Source organism: Kryptolebias marmoratus, linkage group LG19 (assembly GCF_001649575.2).
Source record: "Kryptolebias marmoratus isolate JLee-2015 linkage group LG19, ASM164957v2, whole genome shotgun sequence".
In the NCBI taxonomy this organism is placed as follows: domain Eukaryota; kingdom Metazoa; phylum Chordata; class Actinopteri; order Cyprinodontiformes; family Rivulidae; genus Kryptolebias; species Kryptolebias marmoratus.
The window spans coordinates 8,189,355-8,207,305 of NC_051448.1; the positions used below are offsets into that span (position 1 = coordinate 8,189,355).

At 38.0% G+C, this 17,951-nt stretch overlaps 1 protein-coding gene across 1 annotated transcript in view; it reads right to left on the bottom strand.

Annotated features, from left to right (window-relative positions):
- Positions 1 to 7,837: 7,837 nt before the first annotated feature.
- Positions 7,838 to 17,951, bottom strand: part of lin28b (lin-28 homolog B (C. elegans)) — a 24,405-nt gene continuing 14,291 nt past the window's right edge. Inside the window, exons 3-4 of the mRNA XM_017411736.2 lie at positions 11,728 to 11,915; positions 7,838 to 8,781 (exon numbers count right to left, since the gene is read on the bottom strand). Of these exons, the coding sequence (XP_017267225.1) occupies positions 8,475 to 8,781; positions 11,728 to 11,915 (495 nt within the window). The 3' untranslated portion in view covers positions 7,838 to 8,474. The remainder of the gene's footprint in view (positions 8,782 to 11,727; positions 11,916 to 17,951) is intronic.

Below are 17,951 nucleotides of genomic sequence, written 5' to 3' on the forward strand. Positions count from 1 at the left end.
GGGGGGGGGTGAGGCTGTGACTGGATCTGACACCAAATTGCTTTTTGAGATGACCATGTTGACAGTGCTCAGTCTGATAAAAATCCCTTGACTGATATTACAAATTAGCTCTCTATCTGATGGCATCTGCTTCACTTGTATGCAGACACCAGAAATAACAGTGCTGAGTGTTGAACCAGTCACATCTCCTGACATGTGAATTGTGTTTTGTTCACTGCTGTCAAATAGACCCTCTTCAAAAATCCTCCCATTAGGTTCTCTCAAACAAATGCTCTGGTTCTCCCCTCCCTCCATCTGCCTTTGAGTCATTCATACTGTTGATTCCACCTCTGGAGGAATACATCAGGCATTACGCCTTTTTCTTTCATCAAGGCATCAGCTTTAAAGTAATTTTCCTCCTCTCACAGGGAGCCAAATGGAGACGAGAAGATGTCGATTCTCTCATCTCTTTGTCTGTCCCCTTTGATCTCTTTCAACATGAATTCCCAATGAACAAAAAGTAAATGGGATTTTTTTTTTTTTCTCCACGTCTTTCTCTGGAGCATGGTTGATCATACAAAATTGACCAAAAATGACTCCTAATGACCCCTGTGTTTTACTCAGAAAAGAGAATACCCCACAACACACTCCTAGCTATCATTACTCGTAGTGCATCTTAATGATGGATGAATAATTCAGGGGGCGCTTGTAGATATTATAGTCCAAAGCACTGATGCTGGGAATGTCTTTATAGAGGCCTCCTTCATGTGTGTGTGTGTGTGTATGTATGTGTTTGAAGGATGAGAAAGATTTTGTGACAAAAGGACAAGGGTTTTAGCGGTGCATGCGTGCCTGTGTGTATTGTTTTCTGTTATATTAACAGTCGGTAGTTGTGATTTATCTTGTATTCCCAATGCAGGAGCCCCCTCTGCTTCACTGCAAAGGTTAAAGCATACAGCCTGGAGGCAGTGTTACAAAGGTCAACATGCAGTTTAGAAATAGGGAATAGAAAGGAAGATGGAGAAGATATGTAGTCCTCTTCTCTCTTTGGCCGCCTCTGCCATCCTGAAAACACTCGCTTAAGTGTTTTGCAGCAAAAGCCCAGCAGTATTTCTCCTTTAGTTCTCTCTATCCTTGCTCCCTTGTCTTCTTATCATCGCCTCCCTGTGATACCTCCAACATCACATGCCATAAATATAGCTGACCTTGACAAAGCCATCTCCAGAGATTGTATGTGGGGAAAAAAAACGAAGAAAAAAAAAAGAAATAGAGAAGGGGGGGGGGTGGCTGTTAAAGAAAATGATGGTGGGTAAGTGAGGTAAATTGTAAACAAAGAGGTGTTTATTTAATGGAAGCCCTGAAGCATGGATGTGCCCAGGAGAGAGAGAGACGGTGAGACAGACTCCTGATTATCAAAACACAAGGTGCTAGGCCATTAAAAAGAGGAGCGGGAGAATAGAGAGAGGGCTGTGAAGAAACACCAGTGTCTTGGTCGAGTCAGATGTGTTGAGGTGATTAATCTGTTTTGGCTGTCCTTCACAGGCCTGAGGGAGGGGGAGAATTCTCCCGCAGTGCTACACTGCCCCCTTTTGGAGAAGTGAGGGAAATGCTGGATTTTAGAAACCCCCTTCATGATCCATTTAGAAAAAAATGTCCTCGCTCTCTTCTTCAGTGACTTACAGGTCATATGACTGATGGTTGGGCTCCAAAAAACTGGGCATTTAATAAGTTAACAGAAAGCTGTGAGCAAGTTTAATTCCACAGATGCTTTTCTTTTCCAAACTAGTAAAAATTATAATAATAATAATAATAATACACAAAGGAAATTTGTTTAATTTGTTGCATATTTGAACATCACGTTATATAAAATGTCTATACAAAAACAGCATATTTAGACATAAGATAGGATATAATGAATCACTGGAGAACTTTTATACGATTAAATAGTTGAAGTTGCATGTCGGAGCAGTTAGTTTGCACTGTGGCCTCGCAGGAAGCAGGTCGCAGGTTTGACTCGTGTTGGTTTTCTCCCACAGTCCAAAAAACAAGCATGTTGGGGCTTTTTGGCAACTGTAAAATGTCACTAGTAGTGAGTGAATGGTTGTGTCTCATTTGTTTCTCCCTGTGATTGACTGGTGACCTGCCCGAGGCGCACCCTGCCTCTCACCCAATCACCGCTGAGATAGGCACCAGCTCCCCACCCCGAACACGAATAAGCTCGTCCTGTGAGCACGTGTGAATTTGGGTGAATAGACTTTACAAGATCCCAACACCAAGATAAAAAATAGTAAATATATGCAACAGACTGCACACTGGCAGCACATGTTATCTTATCTAAATACAAACATAAAAACAATAGTCATAACCTGCAGCTGCTCTGCTCGCTTTTTATCTTAAACTTGTACCACAATCGTACAAAACAACCAGTTTACGGCTCGTATCCTTTCTACTAAACAGAAATGGAAATGGTTTGTGAAAATCAGCAGTGATCGGATGGTTTTTACAGAAACATTTCATCAATTAATAAATCAAAAAATGTTATCCAATCAAAATAATGTCACGCCCACCCAAAATGGACTATTAAATAAAAGGTACGTTTTATTTTTTATGCACAAATATGTAGCAACAGTGCTGGTTTTTACCAGATTTTCAAATCTAAAAATGGGGTTAAAAACTTCAGAAATATATTTGACATATGGAGCACCATCGAAACCTGTTTGTTTGTTTTTTTTTCAATTATTCCTTAACTATGTTTGGACATGCATGTCTTCTAGCACCCATCGGGGGGTGCTGCAGCACCCTCCACACACCTACTTCCCATGGCCTTGGCTTCACATGACCATCACCATGATGTCTGATTCTAAACTTCTCTGCCGCCAACAATCTTCTTATAAATCCTGTTTAATGCGAAACTATACAAGCGCACAAATGTTTGAGGGTTAATGTTCGCACCGAAGATATGAACCGTTCCTCGCAATAATTATACATACTTTACTGTCAACATAATATGTTTATTATTTTATTTTCAAATCAAGTGAAACATTTAGGACATGTTCAAAAATCCAATCCCAAATTCACAGAAATAAAAAAAAAGGCAGTACACTTATATAGAGGCTAAAATAATGAGGGATTTGCACACAGAACGTTTTCCCCATTCAAAGTCAGTCAGTGTTCGGCTCTATAAGCACTCCACAGAAAAAAAAAGAGCACAATTCTTTTCTTTCTGGCCACAACGGAGAGTAAAAACACGTACAGGTGTGGAAACCGTGAGGTTCGTAATCGATACAAGAAACAATCTGCATGGTTTGGATTTACACGTTTCCAAGAGGTTCGATGTTCTGCTACGTCTCAAACACAAACGGACATGAGAGTTAGTTTTCAAAGAAAGAATAGGCAGAAACGATCTTTCCCTACAGCGGATTTGTTGTTCATTGGAGGCGAAGCGCAGAGCCGCTGTCAGATGCTGAGTAGGTTGAGGTATGTGAACTTCAGTCCGCCTGCAATCATCCCCTGACCGTCCGGATCAGAAAGCAGCGAGGCTGACAGCCGACGTTTCCCTGCCTTGGATTACGTTGTACATTCTGTCTGTTCGTAAAGGTCATCGATTCACGATTATGGTACTTCAGCTTTTTGTCCTTTTCACCAGTAAAAAAGTACAAATCAAACATTCTGAATGAGTCTTTGAAGCACGATTTAATTCTAGCAGCTAGAAAATAAACATAAGCCACTTTAATAACACTTTCAGCAATATATTTTTTAATTCTTTTTCAATAGACTTGTGGAAAACTGGACAAAAGCCTCATAAACTTGCTCAAAAACAAACAAGATTATCTCACAAATACTGTACAATTTCACCAACTTACTGTAGGTTTTCAAGGCTAAACTTCAGCTTTTTGGGAAATATGCTCATGTTTTTGCCAGCACCATCCAGTTATTTTACTATAAATAAACAAAATACTGGGTAGAACAGCTCAAACTAACCAGTTTGGACTTAAAATGATTTATTAAAAACATACTGAATTAACACAGATGAGAAAAATTAAACTAGCCACCTTCTATTTAGTAATATTATTTAGCAGCTACAACAACGTTGCCTGCCTTTAATTACTTTTATGACTTGATGCATTCTTAGAAAAAAAATCTAAAATCATTTTTGTCAAGTGGGCCGAATAATATTTAGTCCAAGGAGCTGATTATTCTGAAAACAATTAGAAACCTAAAATTAAAACGAAAAAGAGCCTGTTGAACATCCAGCCACTAACATCAATACAAGCTAAATGTTTTTTTTCTGCGACAATATAACAAGTCTCTGCAGAGCGATCATCCCGTGGTTAATTTAATCCAAAATGTTTATTATTACCATAATATTGTTTGACATAAAGTACAACTATAGCTTCTATTCAATCGGCAGAAAATGAGCTTAGTTTAGCTAGAAATGAAGATTAAGCGCTGGGAAAACAAGAATTCTGGCTCTGTCGAAATAAATCCAAGCCTGTGATTATGATCCTTCTGTTCAATTATTTAGCTTTCTGTCAAAACAGCAAAAACAGTTTATTTCCCAAAATGCTGAAAAAAAATTCTTTTTACCAAAGCTTTGTGGAGAAATTTGGCTTTTAGAGTAAATGGGATGAGTTTTGCTTGAACTTTTAGAGCTTTTTGATTTTGGAAGGAACAAAATTAAACCAGACGGTTGAAGCACGGACCGTCTTTTAAGCTTTGACAAATATCACTATAAATAAAAGTGAATTTCTTTTTTGTTTTAAATTGTGATTTTTTTCAAAATAACTGGGTCATTCTTTATAAACACTGAGTTAGAAAATAGGTTACACCGTTAGATTACACTGTGGCGTTTCCTTTTTTAAAAAAATCACAGAAAATTCAGCTTTCACTGGGGTTTGTTTTAGAGATTTATAACAACAATTTTTTTTATTTTAAGTTTTATTTCTTCTCTGGGGTGATGAATAGCAGATGACGGCACCAGATTTTAATTTACCATCTGTTGGACAACTTTTTTTTTTATGTTTCACCTACATTTTACTTGATATAAAACTTAAGGCAAGAGAAAATGTAGCAATTCTCAAATATTTGAGCTAATTTGTAAGCGAGTGTGCTGCCTTGATAAATCTTTACATTAGTCTGATTTGTCTCTTGGTGGTTTTAAATGCATCAGTCAGTAGTTAGATTGATTGGAAGAAAAAATAAAGCTGTACTTTGCTTTCTGTTTCACGTGGAGGCGTCTTTAAAAGTCCTCTCATTTGAGTTTAATACTGCCATTCATACAAAACTGATCTTTAGACTCTTGAGTTAGTTTTTTTTAACCATTAAGATAATATTTTTCTTCATAAACATAACATCAGCTGCACAAAAAAATCACCGTTTGTACAAAATCTACTTATTTTAATGACAGCCAAAACTGTCCATCTAAACTCCAAAAGCAGTTTGCACCAAGAAAGAGCTTCATCTCTGAGCCGCACAACTTCTGATTATCTTCAGCTGTGAAAATGGCTGTTAAAAAAAAAAAAAAAAAGGCTGAATCAGCCCGCAAAGATGATCTCCGTTTGGTGACGAGTCACAGAAATAAAACAGACAGGCGATCCTTGCTCGAGCCTTTTTTTTTTTTTAAACCTCAGGCGAGTCGTATTGAGTGGTCACAAAAAACAGTTAGAGGAAAATACAAAGTCCAAACAACAGTCCGAGTCTTTTCAAAAAGTGTTCACATGACCGGAAAACGTCTCGTATCTATTATTTATACAGCTAGCCCGACAAACTGAGGTAAACTCACTGGCTGTGTGGAGCTAAAGTAAAAACTCGTGGATGGGAGATCTCACGATTAAAAAAAGAAAGAAAGAAAAACAGAAATGACACGTAATGAGTTTAGAAGAATGGAGTTGTGTGACACCGGTGTGAGGAGAGACGACTGTACGGAGGAGGAGTAAGGCCTGGGAGGAGGTCAGGAGCTTGTAGAGGAATAGCACTAATGAGGTAGGCTTTTTGCTGTAAACCAAATACATATATATATATATTTTTAAAAATAATAAAGTTTTGCAGTAAGAAAAAAAAAGGAACTTATCAGATCTGGGAAGGAAGACCAGGAAGTCTGTGGCAACACTTGGGAACGTCTAAAAGACCCTAAATATAATACAGACCAAAAGTTATCTTTACAGCTCATCAAAAAGAATAAAAGAAAATAAAAAGAACACAGAAATGCACAACTATGTATAACTCAAGAGGTAGTTGCTAACATCAGTACATGGATCAGTTACATACGGCTCTTCATTGCTTAACAGAGTTTGTTGAGTAAGTCAGTGGATGATTCCAGAAAGATTAATATACACTTTTTTTTTTTTGGTTAATTCCCTGAGAACAGTTCATCATCCTGAGAGGAATTGTGTTTAAAAATGTAAAAATACATCATACAAAAAGATTTCAGCGTGAAGCTGTGCTCCTTCTGCAGTTTGGTCATTCACTTTTTTTTTTCTGTCATGCTGCATTGTTGTTTGATTTTTAACGCACACATTCAAAGCTGTACATTATTTTAAAAAAAAAAAGAAAAGGGAAAAAAAAGTGGGGGAAAGTAAAGGCGCTCCATTGTCCTTTCAGCAATAAATGCCTCTTATTGTGAAAGAGCAAAGACAGCAAGCACTTCTGCACATTTAAATGCCTTCAAGAAATAAAGCCAAACTCTTTGGTACAGAGATATACCAGAAAGTTGGTTGTCTACTTGGAGCTTTTAAAAAGCACACATGCTAGCGTGATACACTTATACAAAGTTACTTGATTTGTCAGAACATTTAAGATACACCTCCAAAGCGACCTTGTGTGAATTTTGTGAAGAGTCGACTTCGGTTAAGCTCTTTTCACATTCAGTACGGTCAGAGGAGAGTTGTTGGGTCAAATAAGTGCCACTAAAAGCCGTGCTCGGGATTCAGGTCCCACCAAATCAACATGCTCTATCCATCTGTTTCCCCCTCGATCCTTTAAGTCTGAAGCAGCAGCAGCAGCGACGCTGTCTCACCCCAAGCAGGGGGGGAGGGGCATCGTGGTGCTGACTGATAAATGGTAGGCACTGATGGATGAGGAAAATGAGGTTCAGTTTTACTAAAAAAAAGAAGAAAAAAAAACAGCAAAGAGAGCAGACAGATATGACATTCACTTCCCAAAGGAAGAACTAGTGAGGTATTATTGTAGGTAAAGCAGCTATGATGATAAAGTATTGATTGAAACTGCACCTATAAGGTGAGTTTTTGTGCCTTTAGCATAAAAACTAGTCAGGATGAGGAGAGGTGGAAATATTTTGAAAATAAATGACTTCTGGGGGATTAAAACAGTTAAATAGAGGGAGAAAGCATCCCATGCACATAAACAAGGCTATGCACCTATTTTTTAACTCCTTATATATGCATTACTTACAGTTAATATAATATTAATTTTTTCTTGGAACTTCACATATATATTAATGACTACTTTAAACTAATTATGCAACAACCAAATTGAAAGTCTAATGATCAGTTCACTACTTTAAGTCTAAACTACGATTTAGATGGATTATATGACATTTTATAAGCATTTTTCTACGGTATTTGGAAACAAAGTGGGGGTAATAGTGGTGACTAGCACATGAAGAAGAGGTTCTTCACTCCGACGGTTCTGATTTCCGTTCGGAGCATCTGTGACACACAGTACAAGCACACGCATCCTCGTTTTCTCTCACTTTGCACTCGCTCGCACTTCAACAATCAGTCGGTCCGGTCTTCCTCACGTCAGAGATATGTACTGAGTGTTTTGAAATTATAGAGAACGTACTCTAGCAGCTCACTGGCTTTTTAGAACATCCCCTTCTTTCCCCCCCCCNCCTGAAGATCTTCAGAAGCCAAGCTAACAGTCCTATGGGGCTGGATTATCACTTAGAGAGTCTAAAGCTCTTAAGAGTCCTTAATCCTTCTTAAAATGAGCTACCGTGTGTGCTGCAAAGTTGCAATCAGGAGTTTTTTGGAATGATTAGGCCTATAAGACATAAAAGTTGTGGCTTTGAATCATCAACGCAAGTAGAGGGGTGGTATTCAAAATGGCCACCCCTTAGGTCCAAGGGAAACAATTGGAAGAAAAAGAAAGAAAGAAAAAAAAACAGTCATCAAACCTAGAAACAAAGCACATTTCACCTCTGAGCTGCACAGATTGAAACAAGAAAGAGTTATTCCCTGCAGTCACCTTTCCAGCGGTGGTTACCATGGCTGCAGCAGATGACTGCGAGGCGGCGACACACACTCACACACCTTCGTACCCAGTTGATCGTTGCCATAGCCGTGCTGGTTAGAAAAATAACCATTTCAAATCAAAGACGTAAAAACCTCCATCTTTTTTTTTTCTTCCACAGGTGTGAGGTAGATGAGGGATGGATCGGTGGGGGCGTGGGGGGGCTTCAGGTAACCTTGATTGAGGATAAACGCGACAGTCAAGAGGCTAAGCGATCAAAGTTCACCTCCGTGGGCTAGTTTTCAGGATTTCCTCCACCGCTGGGTCCGTGGGCCCCGGTGTGTGGGGGGCTCCTCGGGCGAGGAGGAGGATCCCTCTGCGGGAGACGAGCCGGAGCGCTGCTCCTCCTCTGGGGGGCAGAGGTAGGGCCCGGTTCCTGAAGCGGAGGCCGAGGTAGACGCATATGGGTCCTGAGAGCCTGAGGAGGGTGTCTTGTGTGGACACTGAGCCACCATGTGTGTGATGCTCTGGCAGTAGTGGCATTTCTTTGGCTGGGGGGGCAGGCCACACTCCTTGGCATGATGATCCAGACCTCCGCAGTTATAACAGCTGCAAAGGACGAAACAGAACATGACAATAAACACATGTAGCTGCAGCTGAAGGGTTATATCACACAATGATTGTACGTCAGGAAACAAAAGATTTGAAATATGGAAGAACGTTGGAGCTGAACAGCGCATGTTTTCTCTTTTTTCAACCATAGAGAAAAACAAACATGCTACAACTATATTTCACCACTAGATGGGAGTATAACATTTAATATAACTGAGCGGAACTCTGAAATGATTATACAAGACAAGAAATGTAAGGGTTAAAATGACATACAGGTATATACAGGTGATGATTAGCAACAACCCAGACGGTCAAAATGTCTTTTCTTTAAGGAGCAAAACATTACAACATTTATTGTTGTTGTGTTAAAAAAGGCCTAATTCCTTACACAGACTGCTGTTCTGTCCTTCTAGTCTTTTTGTTTTTTTACTGTCAAGAATCATTTTTATTAACAAACAAACAGTTGCAATAAGCAAAATACCAAAGCCAAAATGCAAGGTATAATTTAGGCTCATATTTCTTTTGAATTTATAATGTAAATCCCAAAGAACTCGACAAAAGCTTCAAGGAGGTGAAAGAACTTGAAAGATTACAAGAAGATCTACAGTAACTGCTGCTGATTTTTAAAGAAGAGCTAAAGGAATAAGATGCTTTTTATCATTAATACTGACTTGAAATAAAGAAACGATCAAAGTTCGGTTTGCAAATTGCTGACGTTTATAGCGAGAAGAAATATTAGCTCATTTTCTCCTGTAAAATGTGTACTTTGTACTTAAGTACAAGGGCTCAATTTTCTCCTCGGAAAGTCTATTATTTATTATTAAATGTGTATAAAATAAGAGTAATTATAAATATATAAACATATTTTGTTTCATATAAATCAAAAATAGATTTGAAATAAAAGATATTACAGACTAAAAAGGTTTAACAGTGTTACTTATGTAAAACTGTTCAAATTAATGGAGATTTTAGGGCAGTGTTTAGGATGTTATGAACATCCTTACATCTTGTATTTGTAAAACATTTTTTATATCAATTTTTTGTGTATTTTTCTAAAACAATATTAAACAAAATTAAACAGTTCCAATAACTAACTTACAACAGTTTTAAGTGTCTTATTTATTGATTCAAATGGAATTTAACAGGTTTCCATCTATTAGATTGTTTCATTGCTCAGACTGTAAAAGGAAAGAATATTATAGTGAACGTGTCAACTAAGATTATTAGGAAAGTAAACTGATTAATAACAAAAGGTTCTTGATTCCTGTTTTATGGTTTCTACATTTTTGTACTGAAATAATTAAATATTTTTCAGACTCATAACTCCAAATTTCTGTCATGTTTTGGCCCATTCTTCTTAAACAAATATTTACTACAAATGTAAAACAGATATTTCTACAGTGATTGTTTTTAATATGTCAACTGCAAACTTCATGAAAAAGACAAAAAACAGAAAGCATGAAATAATTTCCTTTTCATCCCCTGTTTCAGCCCCTGACTAACATGGATCCATGGTTTTAGTTAGGAAGCTGCGTTTAAAATGTTACACCTAAAGACAGATCAGTTAAACAATGATTTTTAAAGACTTTATCCATATTTTATCTATAATCAGTGAGGGGGAAAAACGCTGCCAGTTTGAACAAAATAATATTAATTATTCAGATATTTATCTTTTAGAGAAAGAGAAAGGGGATAATCTGGATACACTGATATAGAGACCTGTACTTGCTAACATTTTGAATATGCTATTGTCTTTGAAAATATGCAACATAATCACTAAATTATTTTATTTTTATGTCAAGAAGGATCCTGATAAAGACATTAAAGCTGAACATTAAAGAACATATTTTTAGGGTTGTTTAGGACTAACTTATTAATGAGACACTTCTTTTTACAATAATCTTCTCCTGTTAATATTTTGGTCAATTTAAAAAATTATCAAGTGAATTTTTTTAATAATTAGTAACAAATACATATGTCTTTATATTGTTGTGGCTTTGAAAGAAAATGCGCTGGTATGATAAAATATTATCTGGCTCTTGTTTTTTTCTCTCAAACATCTGGATGTTTGACCCGTGATCCAGCGGAGTGGACGAGTTGTTGTACAGCAGAGCATCCAGCAGGTGTCAGGCAAACGTCAACGACCAAGAAGCTGCAGACACTGAGCATGCTCACAAAACCACTGATGACATCACAGGCATCTACCTGACTTCCTCGAATCCAATACTGCCTTTCTACAACCTTGGCAGAAGTTAGACACTTGACCTAACACTGGATCAATTATCCCAAATAACCTGAATTATTCAGCTGTCTAAAACAATCAGAGGGCCCTCTCCCTCAGATATGGTTTCTAACTGTCTAGAAAAACTTTAATTTTCACTAATTTGACACCACAACAGTCCTCCACTAATATTCTATCAACACAAAAGGGTGGCAGAGCTGAGCCTTGTAATGTAGATGAAATATTTTAACAGAATCCTATGACGGTGTTCCCCCAGCTCTACCTGCTGGGGTCTAATAAAGGTATCCTCTTTCAGCAGGAGGGCAGAGAAAACGTCGCCTCTGCTTCAACCACCAGGTGTGTCCAAGAAGCTGCCTCGGACAGATTTTTAGACCAAAACAATGGATAGAACCACCGAGGCTTTAAGATGTATACATCGAACCTTCCCCCCCGTGCTGATATTGTCACTAATGTAAAACCTGACAAATTGATTTAAAACAGCGCAGGCAGGCAAAGAGCCCTATTCATATTATGGTGCGTGATAACCATGGCAACAGGCATGTACACAGGCAGATTGAATAGATTTAATATATAATCTCAACCCCCCTCAGAAATAGCTCACAGCTGTAAGATGTACATATATAGAAAACACATTTCCTCTTCCAACAACGGAGCTCAGCTTTTTGAGTACAACACATTTTCCCTTTTTGAAAAACACTCACCGATCTCCCTTTGGTTTGCGTTTCTGGAGAGGGACCTTCCCTTTAGGTCTCCTCTCGCTGCCTGCACAGGGTCCTCCACCAGGTCCAGTCACCCGCAGGGACTCAAGGCCCTTCGAGGACTTCTTATAGGTGAACTCCACCTGCTCGCCCTCCTTCAAGCTGCGGAAACCCTCCATCACCAGTTTGCTCTGAACAGGAAAAATACAAAGTAAAAAAAATCTGTTTAAAACTGGTAGATGCTCCCAGCTCAGTGAAATACACAGAGAGAGCTCCAATTTGAATATCAGTGTATAACAACCTGTTTTATAGCACTGTGTATGTAATTTGTAGGAACAAATTTAGATGAAGCACAAAAGGGAGTTTTTAAATCTGATTCTCCTCAATGGCATCAATTGGGTCTTTAGATGAATAAAAATGACCTGTAAAAATCAGTTTTACAGGTTTTATGTAGGATGCAGTGCTGCTGTATTTGAATTTAGGCAGTGATGTGACAATGCATGGGTCAATTTGAGGTTTCGAGATATACCACGGATTTAAAAAGTCATGGTGTCAAAACCACTAAATCATTGTGTCATACTGTTTCTGTGGTTTACTTTGTTTTTATAATGAGATGACAGACTCAGTGCATTGTTTTCTTTGGTTGAAAAGTAACAGATCTGTTACTGTGAGATGTCTGTCAGCTGTAAATTCCCCTCAAACCTTTCCCCATTAAAACAACAACAGCAAAATAGACTAAGCCAGCTTTTAAAAGAAAATGTTTGTAACAAAACACAGGCAGGTGAGTGACACTTGTCAGTCTTTTAAAACAAAGGTTTTCAACATGCTACTAGATGTAGGATTGTAATTGGTCTAATAAAAACAACCCGCTGCAGGCTTAGTTAGACTCGGCTGTTTCTTATCAGACTCTCAGCACTGCTTTAGAAAACAGCAGGATGACAGTAAATTCTTGTTTTGCACAGTAATTGTGTAAACTAGGATGAGAACTATGACTAAGTCCTTGTCCACATGGAAACAATTTTTTACATCATTTCCAAAACTGTTTTTTGTCAACAAAAGGAAACTGTTTCAAGAAATGTCTTAATTCACATGGAAACACAGAAAACAACCCAAAACGCTGTTGTAGCTATGCCAGGCCTGTATGTGGCGCCGTAACCCACCAACAACACAAAACAGATCATAAAGATTCCTGCTGGGTGCAAAAGTAAACAAAACTGAAGAAGAGGTGGCCCTCAGGATTTAGGTTAGATTAGAGGCGGGGCTATGACATCATCGTAGTCAAAAATATTTTGAGTGTTTACATAAAAACCCAGAGGAGGCATTTCAAGATTTATTTCACTCTGGAATTCTTTTTCAATGACTATCATCTTGGGGCTCCTAAAACACAGTTTAAGTTCGGAAGCTGGGCTGAAACTTTAAAAAATAAAAATTAAAAAAAGCTTTTGCAAATTGGCCAAACTTCTTCCTGCGTGGAACACGCCTACATTTTACTGATTTTTTCCCCTGTGTTTTTGTTTAGTTCTTCCAGCTTTGTGCACAGCTTTGAAACAAATAAAATGAAGTCCCAGTAGCTTTCAATATGTGCAGCTGAGTGTCTCGTATTTCAGCTGACAACGATTTAAATGTAATCCTAATACTTGTGATTAAATTAAGATCTCAACCTTGATCTTCAAACCATTTAACAGCTGACAGGTTGAAACATTATGACTTCATTCACTTATCTCACTGTATTTGTGCAACAAAAAAAAACCAATTCTATTATAGTTATAGTATAATCACAAATACAGCAATATGTGACCTTATTTAAGCAGCAGTAGTAATAGAAATTGCATTTCTTTTTTTTTTAAATTAGAACTATTGATACATTTCAACTGTTTTGTTTAAAATGTTTTAATACTGTGATAAAATTATATTTGTGCTTAAGATTTAATATGGCCTGAGTCTCACGCCAGTCAGAAAAGTGAAAAAGACTTCCATGGCTTCAAGGTAAATCATAAATATACAGTAAGTGAGCACTTGTCTTGTGCAGAAATGCATTTAGTTTTATTTTAAAGTGACCCAGCGCTTTTGTTTCAACCTCTGTGCACAAAGCATAAACCCAGAAGCATCAGTGTTATGCAAGTCCACGCCCATCAGAGCAAATTTAACACGTATATATTGAGCGGTCGCCACAGATATTAGAGCTGTGAACAAATAGCTCCCCAATCAACACTTTCCATGCCCAAATAACTTTCAAAGAACATCAACACCTATTAACACAGAGCGTTTTTCTGTGGGGGCTTTCTGCACACTGCTGTATGCTGAAAACTTAACAGTAGCACGCTATATAAAGACCTCATTTCAAGCATAATGGATTGACTCGATGTGGTTTTCACACAGTGTCCTTGGTATACTTTTTTTTTTTAAATGCATGTTTGCAGAGACACCACTTCCTATTCCCTTTTGCAGGGGCAAAAGACAAGAGTGTTACTGCCAAGCCATCATTTTCCTTCTCCACATCCCACCATCCATCTTATCTACATGATCAGAATTATCGATTTAGTTTCTACACAACCAAAGGACAATGATTTATGTCTCGCTGATCGCAACAGAACCGTCAGCCTATAGGCGCTGTATCCGTGACCTTCACGAGTCGCAGCGAGCCCTGCGGATCTCGGCGTAGGTAAACACACACCCACACGGGCACGCAGAGTGCAGAGCAAACCCTACAACCTGCTATACATCAAAGCCTATAAATAACACGCAGACTATCTGTAAAAGCAACGCCTGCTACAGAGACAGATGTGTAGGAGACAGGAGGAAAGAAAAGAAGGGAAAGAAAAGAGATTCGAACAAATCAAATGCGAAGCTAAAGAGGCAGGAAAGAAAAATGTACTCGGCAGCAGTTTTTTTTTTTTTTTTTTTATCTCCTGCAGTTACAGGAAGCTACAGATGCTCTATAGGAGCTTTGTATACATAAATGAATATCCGAGTATAAAATGTCAACGTACACTACAGTGGGAAAAGATGCAGAGAAAAAAATACAAATTAGTCAAAGGGGTTTGAACTCGTTGCACTACGATGGGTTTACTGGTCACAGTGAATTTCTAGGAAACAACTTTGTTGAGAAATAAACTAAATGTTTTAAAAAATACCCTTTAATATTTAGCAAAAACTACAAAACCATTCAAAAACACATCTAAAACCTTTACTTTATTAATCTTTGAATTATTGCTAAGATTGAGCTCTGCTGTCTGGTAATTTCACAATAATTCTGAAAAAAAAAATAGATTTTTAAAATAAAACTAATATAGTAAATGATCTCACAGCACTTAGTAATTGTGGAATAGGACAAAACTTTCCAAATGCACAAACATATTTTATTATTAATTCTTTGTCAAACTAGACATTTTAAAGTGTTATTTAAAGTTTAAGATTTCTGTTTTAAATTAATTATTTTAATTAACTCGTACACATTTTGCAATAATTAGGGCAACTAGCTTTAATCCCAATTTTAGGATTTAACAAAACTAAAACTTAATACTACAAAATCACAATATAAAAACTTTAAGATAATTTAAGTATTGATTTTCTAAACGCTGCTGCTGAAGATAAAACTTCTTTTATTCTGAGCTTATGAAAAGCTACAAAATATGCAGGAATAAAATGAGGAAAATCCAGGCCTATTTTTTTTTTTTTGATCATTTTAAAGTTGTCCATTTAAGTTTAAAAAAAAACAAAAAAAAAACAATTTGCAGGTTGCTAAATGATTAACAGACTGATAACACTTTAGATTTACACAAGCATACAGCAAACACGGTTTTCCGATTATTTTCTTTGATAAGATAAATAGTTAAAAAGCACCTCGTTTTTCTTTATGAAACATAAAAACATAAAAGTCCCCTTCTATTTGTTGTTCTTAGACCTAATCTTAACACAATTATAAAAATAATTGAGTTCAAAACTCGTTCATTCTCGCTTTGCAGTTGGAGAAGGCTGCAGTCGAAGCCTCTTTGCATCTACTCGAGTCCTTGTGGGGTCTCCTCCTTTCTGATCGTTCAGGTATTGGATTTAGCTTTGAGGAATGGAAGAGGATCAGGGAATGGAAATGAATCGAGAGGAACAACTTTGCAGCACAGACGCAGGAGACTGAAGCAAACAGACGATGTGAGTCACCGAGCTTGTGGCTCGATGCAACTGAAAATTATCAATCTGACGCGGCTCTTCCATGACAATTATTATTATTATTATTACTACCATGCTTACACTAAACCTGGTTTTGTGTTTTTTAATAACCAGCCAGAAGTACTCAGAAACCTGGCCAATCGAATTAAAATGCCCATTGATTTTAGCATCATCATCAATAAACTTCACAAATGACTGAAAGGCATTCTTTCAGCGGAAATCAATGAAAAACAAGTGAAAACGTGCGCCCATCCCCCACCAAACAATCTGAATAATGATGAATAATCATCAACAGTGGCACAAGAGTATGTTCTCGTCCTCTAGTCCATTCTTTCTCCAAGCAGCTTCTCTTTCCAGGTCAAAGTTGAGTGGCTTGTCTCAGCGTTCTACCCCCTTCCTCAAACCCCTAAATTCCCACAATGCACCAGTGAGGAAGCCACACAACCTCTTTTGTTCTGCAGTAAAGCAGGAAAACACACACACACCACACACACATACACACAAATCTTCTCCCCATAGGAAGTGGCATCTCACCCATGTTCTCTGATGAGTTCTGCAGCATGCACTTGCAACGGCTGAACATCTAAAGTGGAACGAGCTTGTGTGCCCCTGAACTGGCGTGTGCATATATCAAAGTTTAAAAAAAAAAAATACAAATTAGAACCTGTAACCTGAGCCCCCCTTCCCTCGCTTGACCTGTCGGGTGTCCTGACCCGTATCAGTTTACGCAAAGAGGTCAGGAAAGGGCATGGCAGAGGAGAGGGAAAGAAAGCATGCCAGAGAGAACATGAAAGACATAACGACAGAGAGAATACAGAATGTGGGAATGGCTTTGCACAAGGGGGGAAGATAATGGAGAGAATCTGCAGGGGGGGGGGGGTAATGGAAATACCTCTAGCACAATCTGTTTAGCTCCAGTGAAGAAGCAACTTCTGGATGTATGGGGGAGCAGGTACAACGTTCAAATTTGATCAGAAACTTCACATGGCAGCTTTAAAAATCCTGAATAATACTACAAGCAACCAAATGCTACTTATTGGGTCTCTATTCACTAGCAAAGCAGATCAAAAACCAAAAAGCTACCAAAGATTAAAAACTCAACTAAGAAGCTTTCATTAAACATGTTTGAAGCAAATGCAGTAAAGGTAAATCTACGTCACGTTGTAGTTAAGGAGAAAACTTGTTTTCTTTTAACAAACCAGAAACAAGCCCCAAGAACGCCAAAAAAGGAAAGCATTCATTCAAAGAATCCATGACACCCAACACCTCACGTGTCAAAGTTTGAAACAGAAACGTTGTGTGGTCTGTTCAGAGCTCAGAGAACATGTTGGAGGTGATGCTCAGCTACCGCGGCACCAAATTGTAGCTCAACGATTGTAACCATTTCTAGGTTTGCTAAGGCCAATTAGCTGAGGCAGCCATCTTAAACTGGATTGCCAATCATTCAATGATTTTTTTAAACTCTAACCAGTGATTCATGAGGAATTTAGCTAAAACAGACAAATGAATACACAGACACGGGCAATTACATGATCGCCCGCTTTTCATAGGAAGAAAGAGAAAACTACACCAGACTGGCTTTCTTTGGGTTTATTAGGGGGACAAACTGTTAGCATAGTCAACGTCATGAGTTCAGATAATTTAATTAATTTATGAATGTATCTTTTAGTTTGCAAGACGTTTCAGTGGAAACGTTTGTTAGTACGTGCTGGTCAGCTCCGTCCGAGCTGCAGTTCCAAACCATCATGGCGGGAAAGTCTGCAACAGCGTCGAACAAAGGCCTCAAAGGTACGGGAGTGCTTCAAGCTAGCAGGCTTAAATAAAATGATGGTCTGTATCAGGGGTGGAAATTAAAAATTTTGTTCACCAGCCACAGTGGCTGGTGGACAAAATTTTTTACCAGCCACTCAAATATTTTACCAGCCACTATTTTTTGTTGTGACAAAAAGTTATTTCATATGATGATGATGATCGACGCGGGTGGAAGCAGTTGTGGTGCCCTACAAGCTGAATACTCTTGAAAAACAGAAAATAAAATAGCTTCTCATCACAACACCTATATT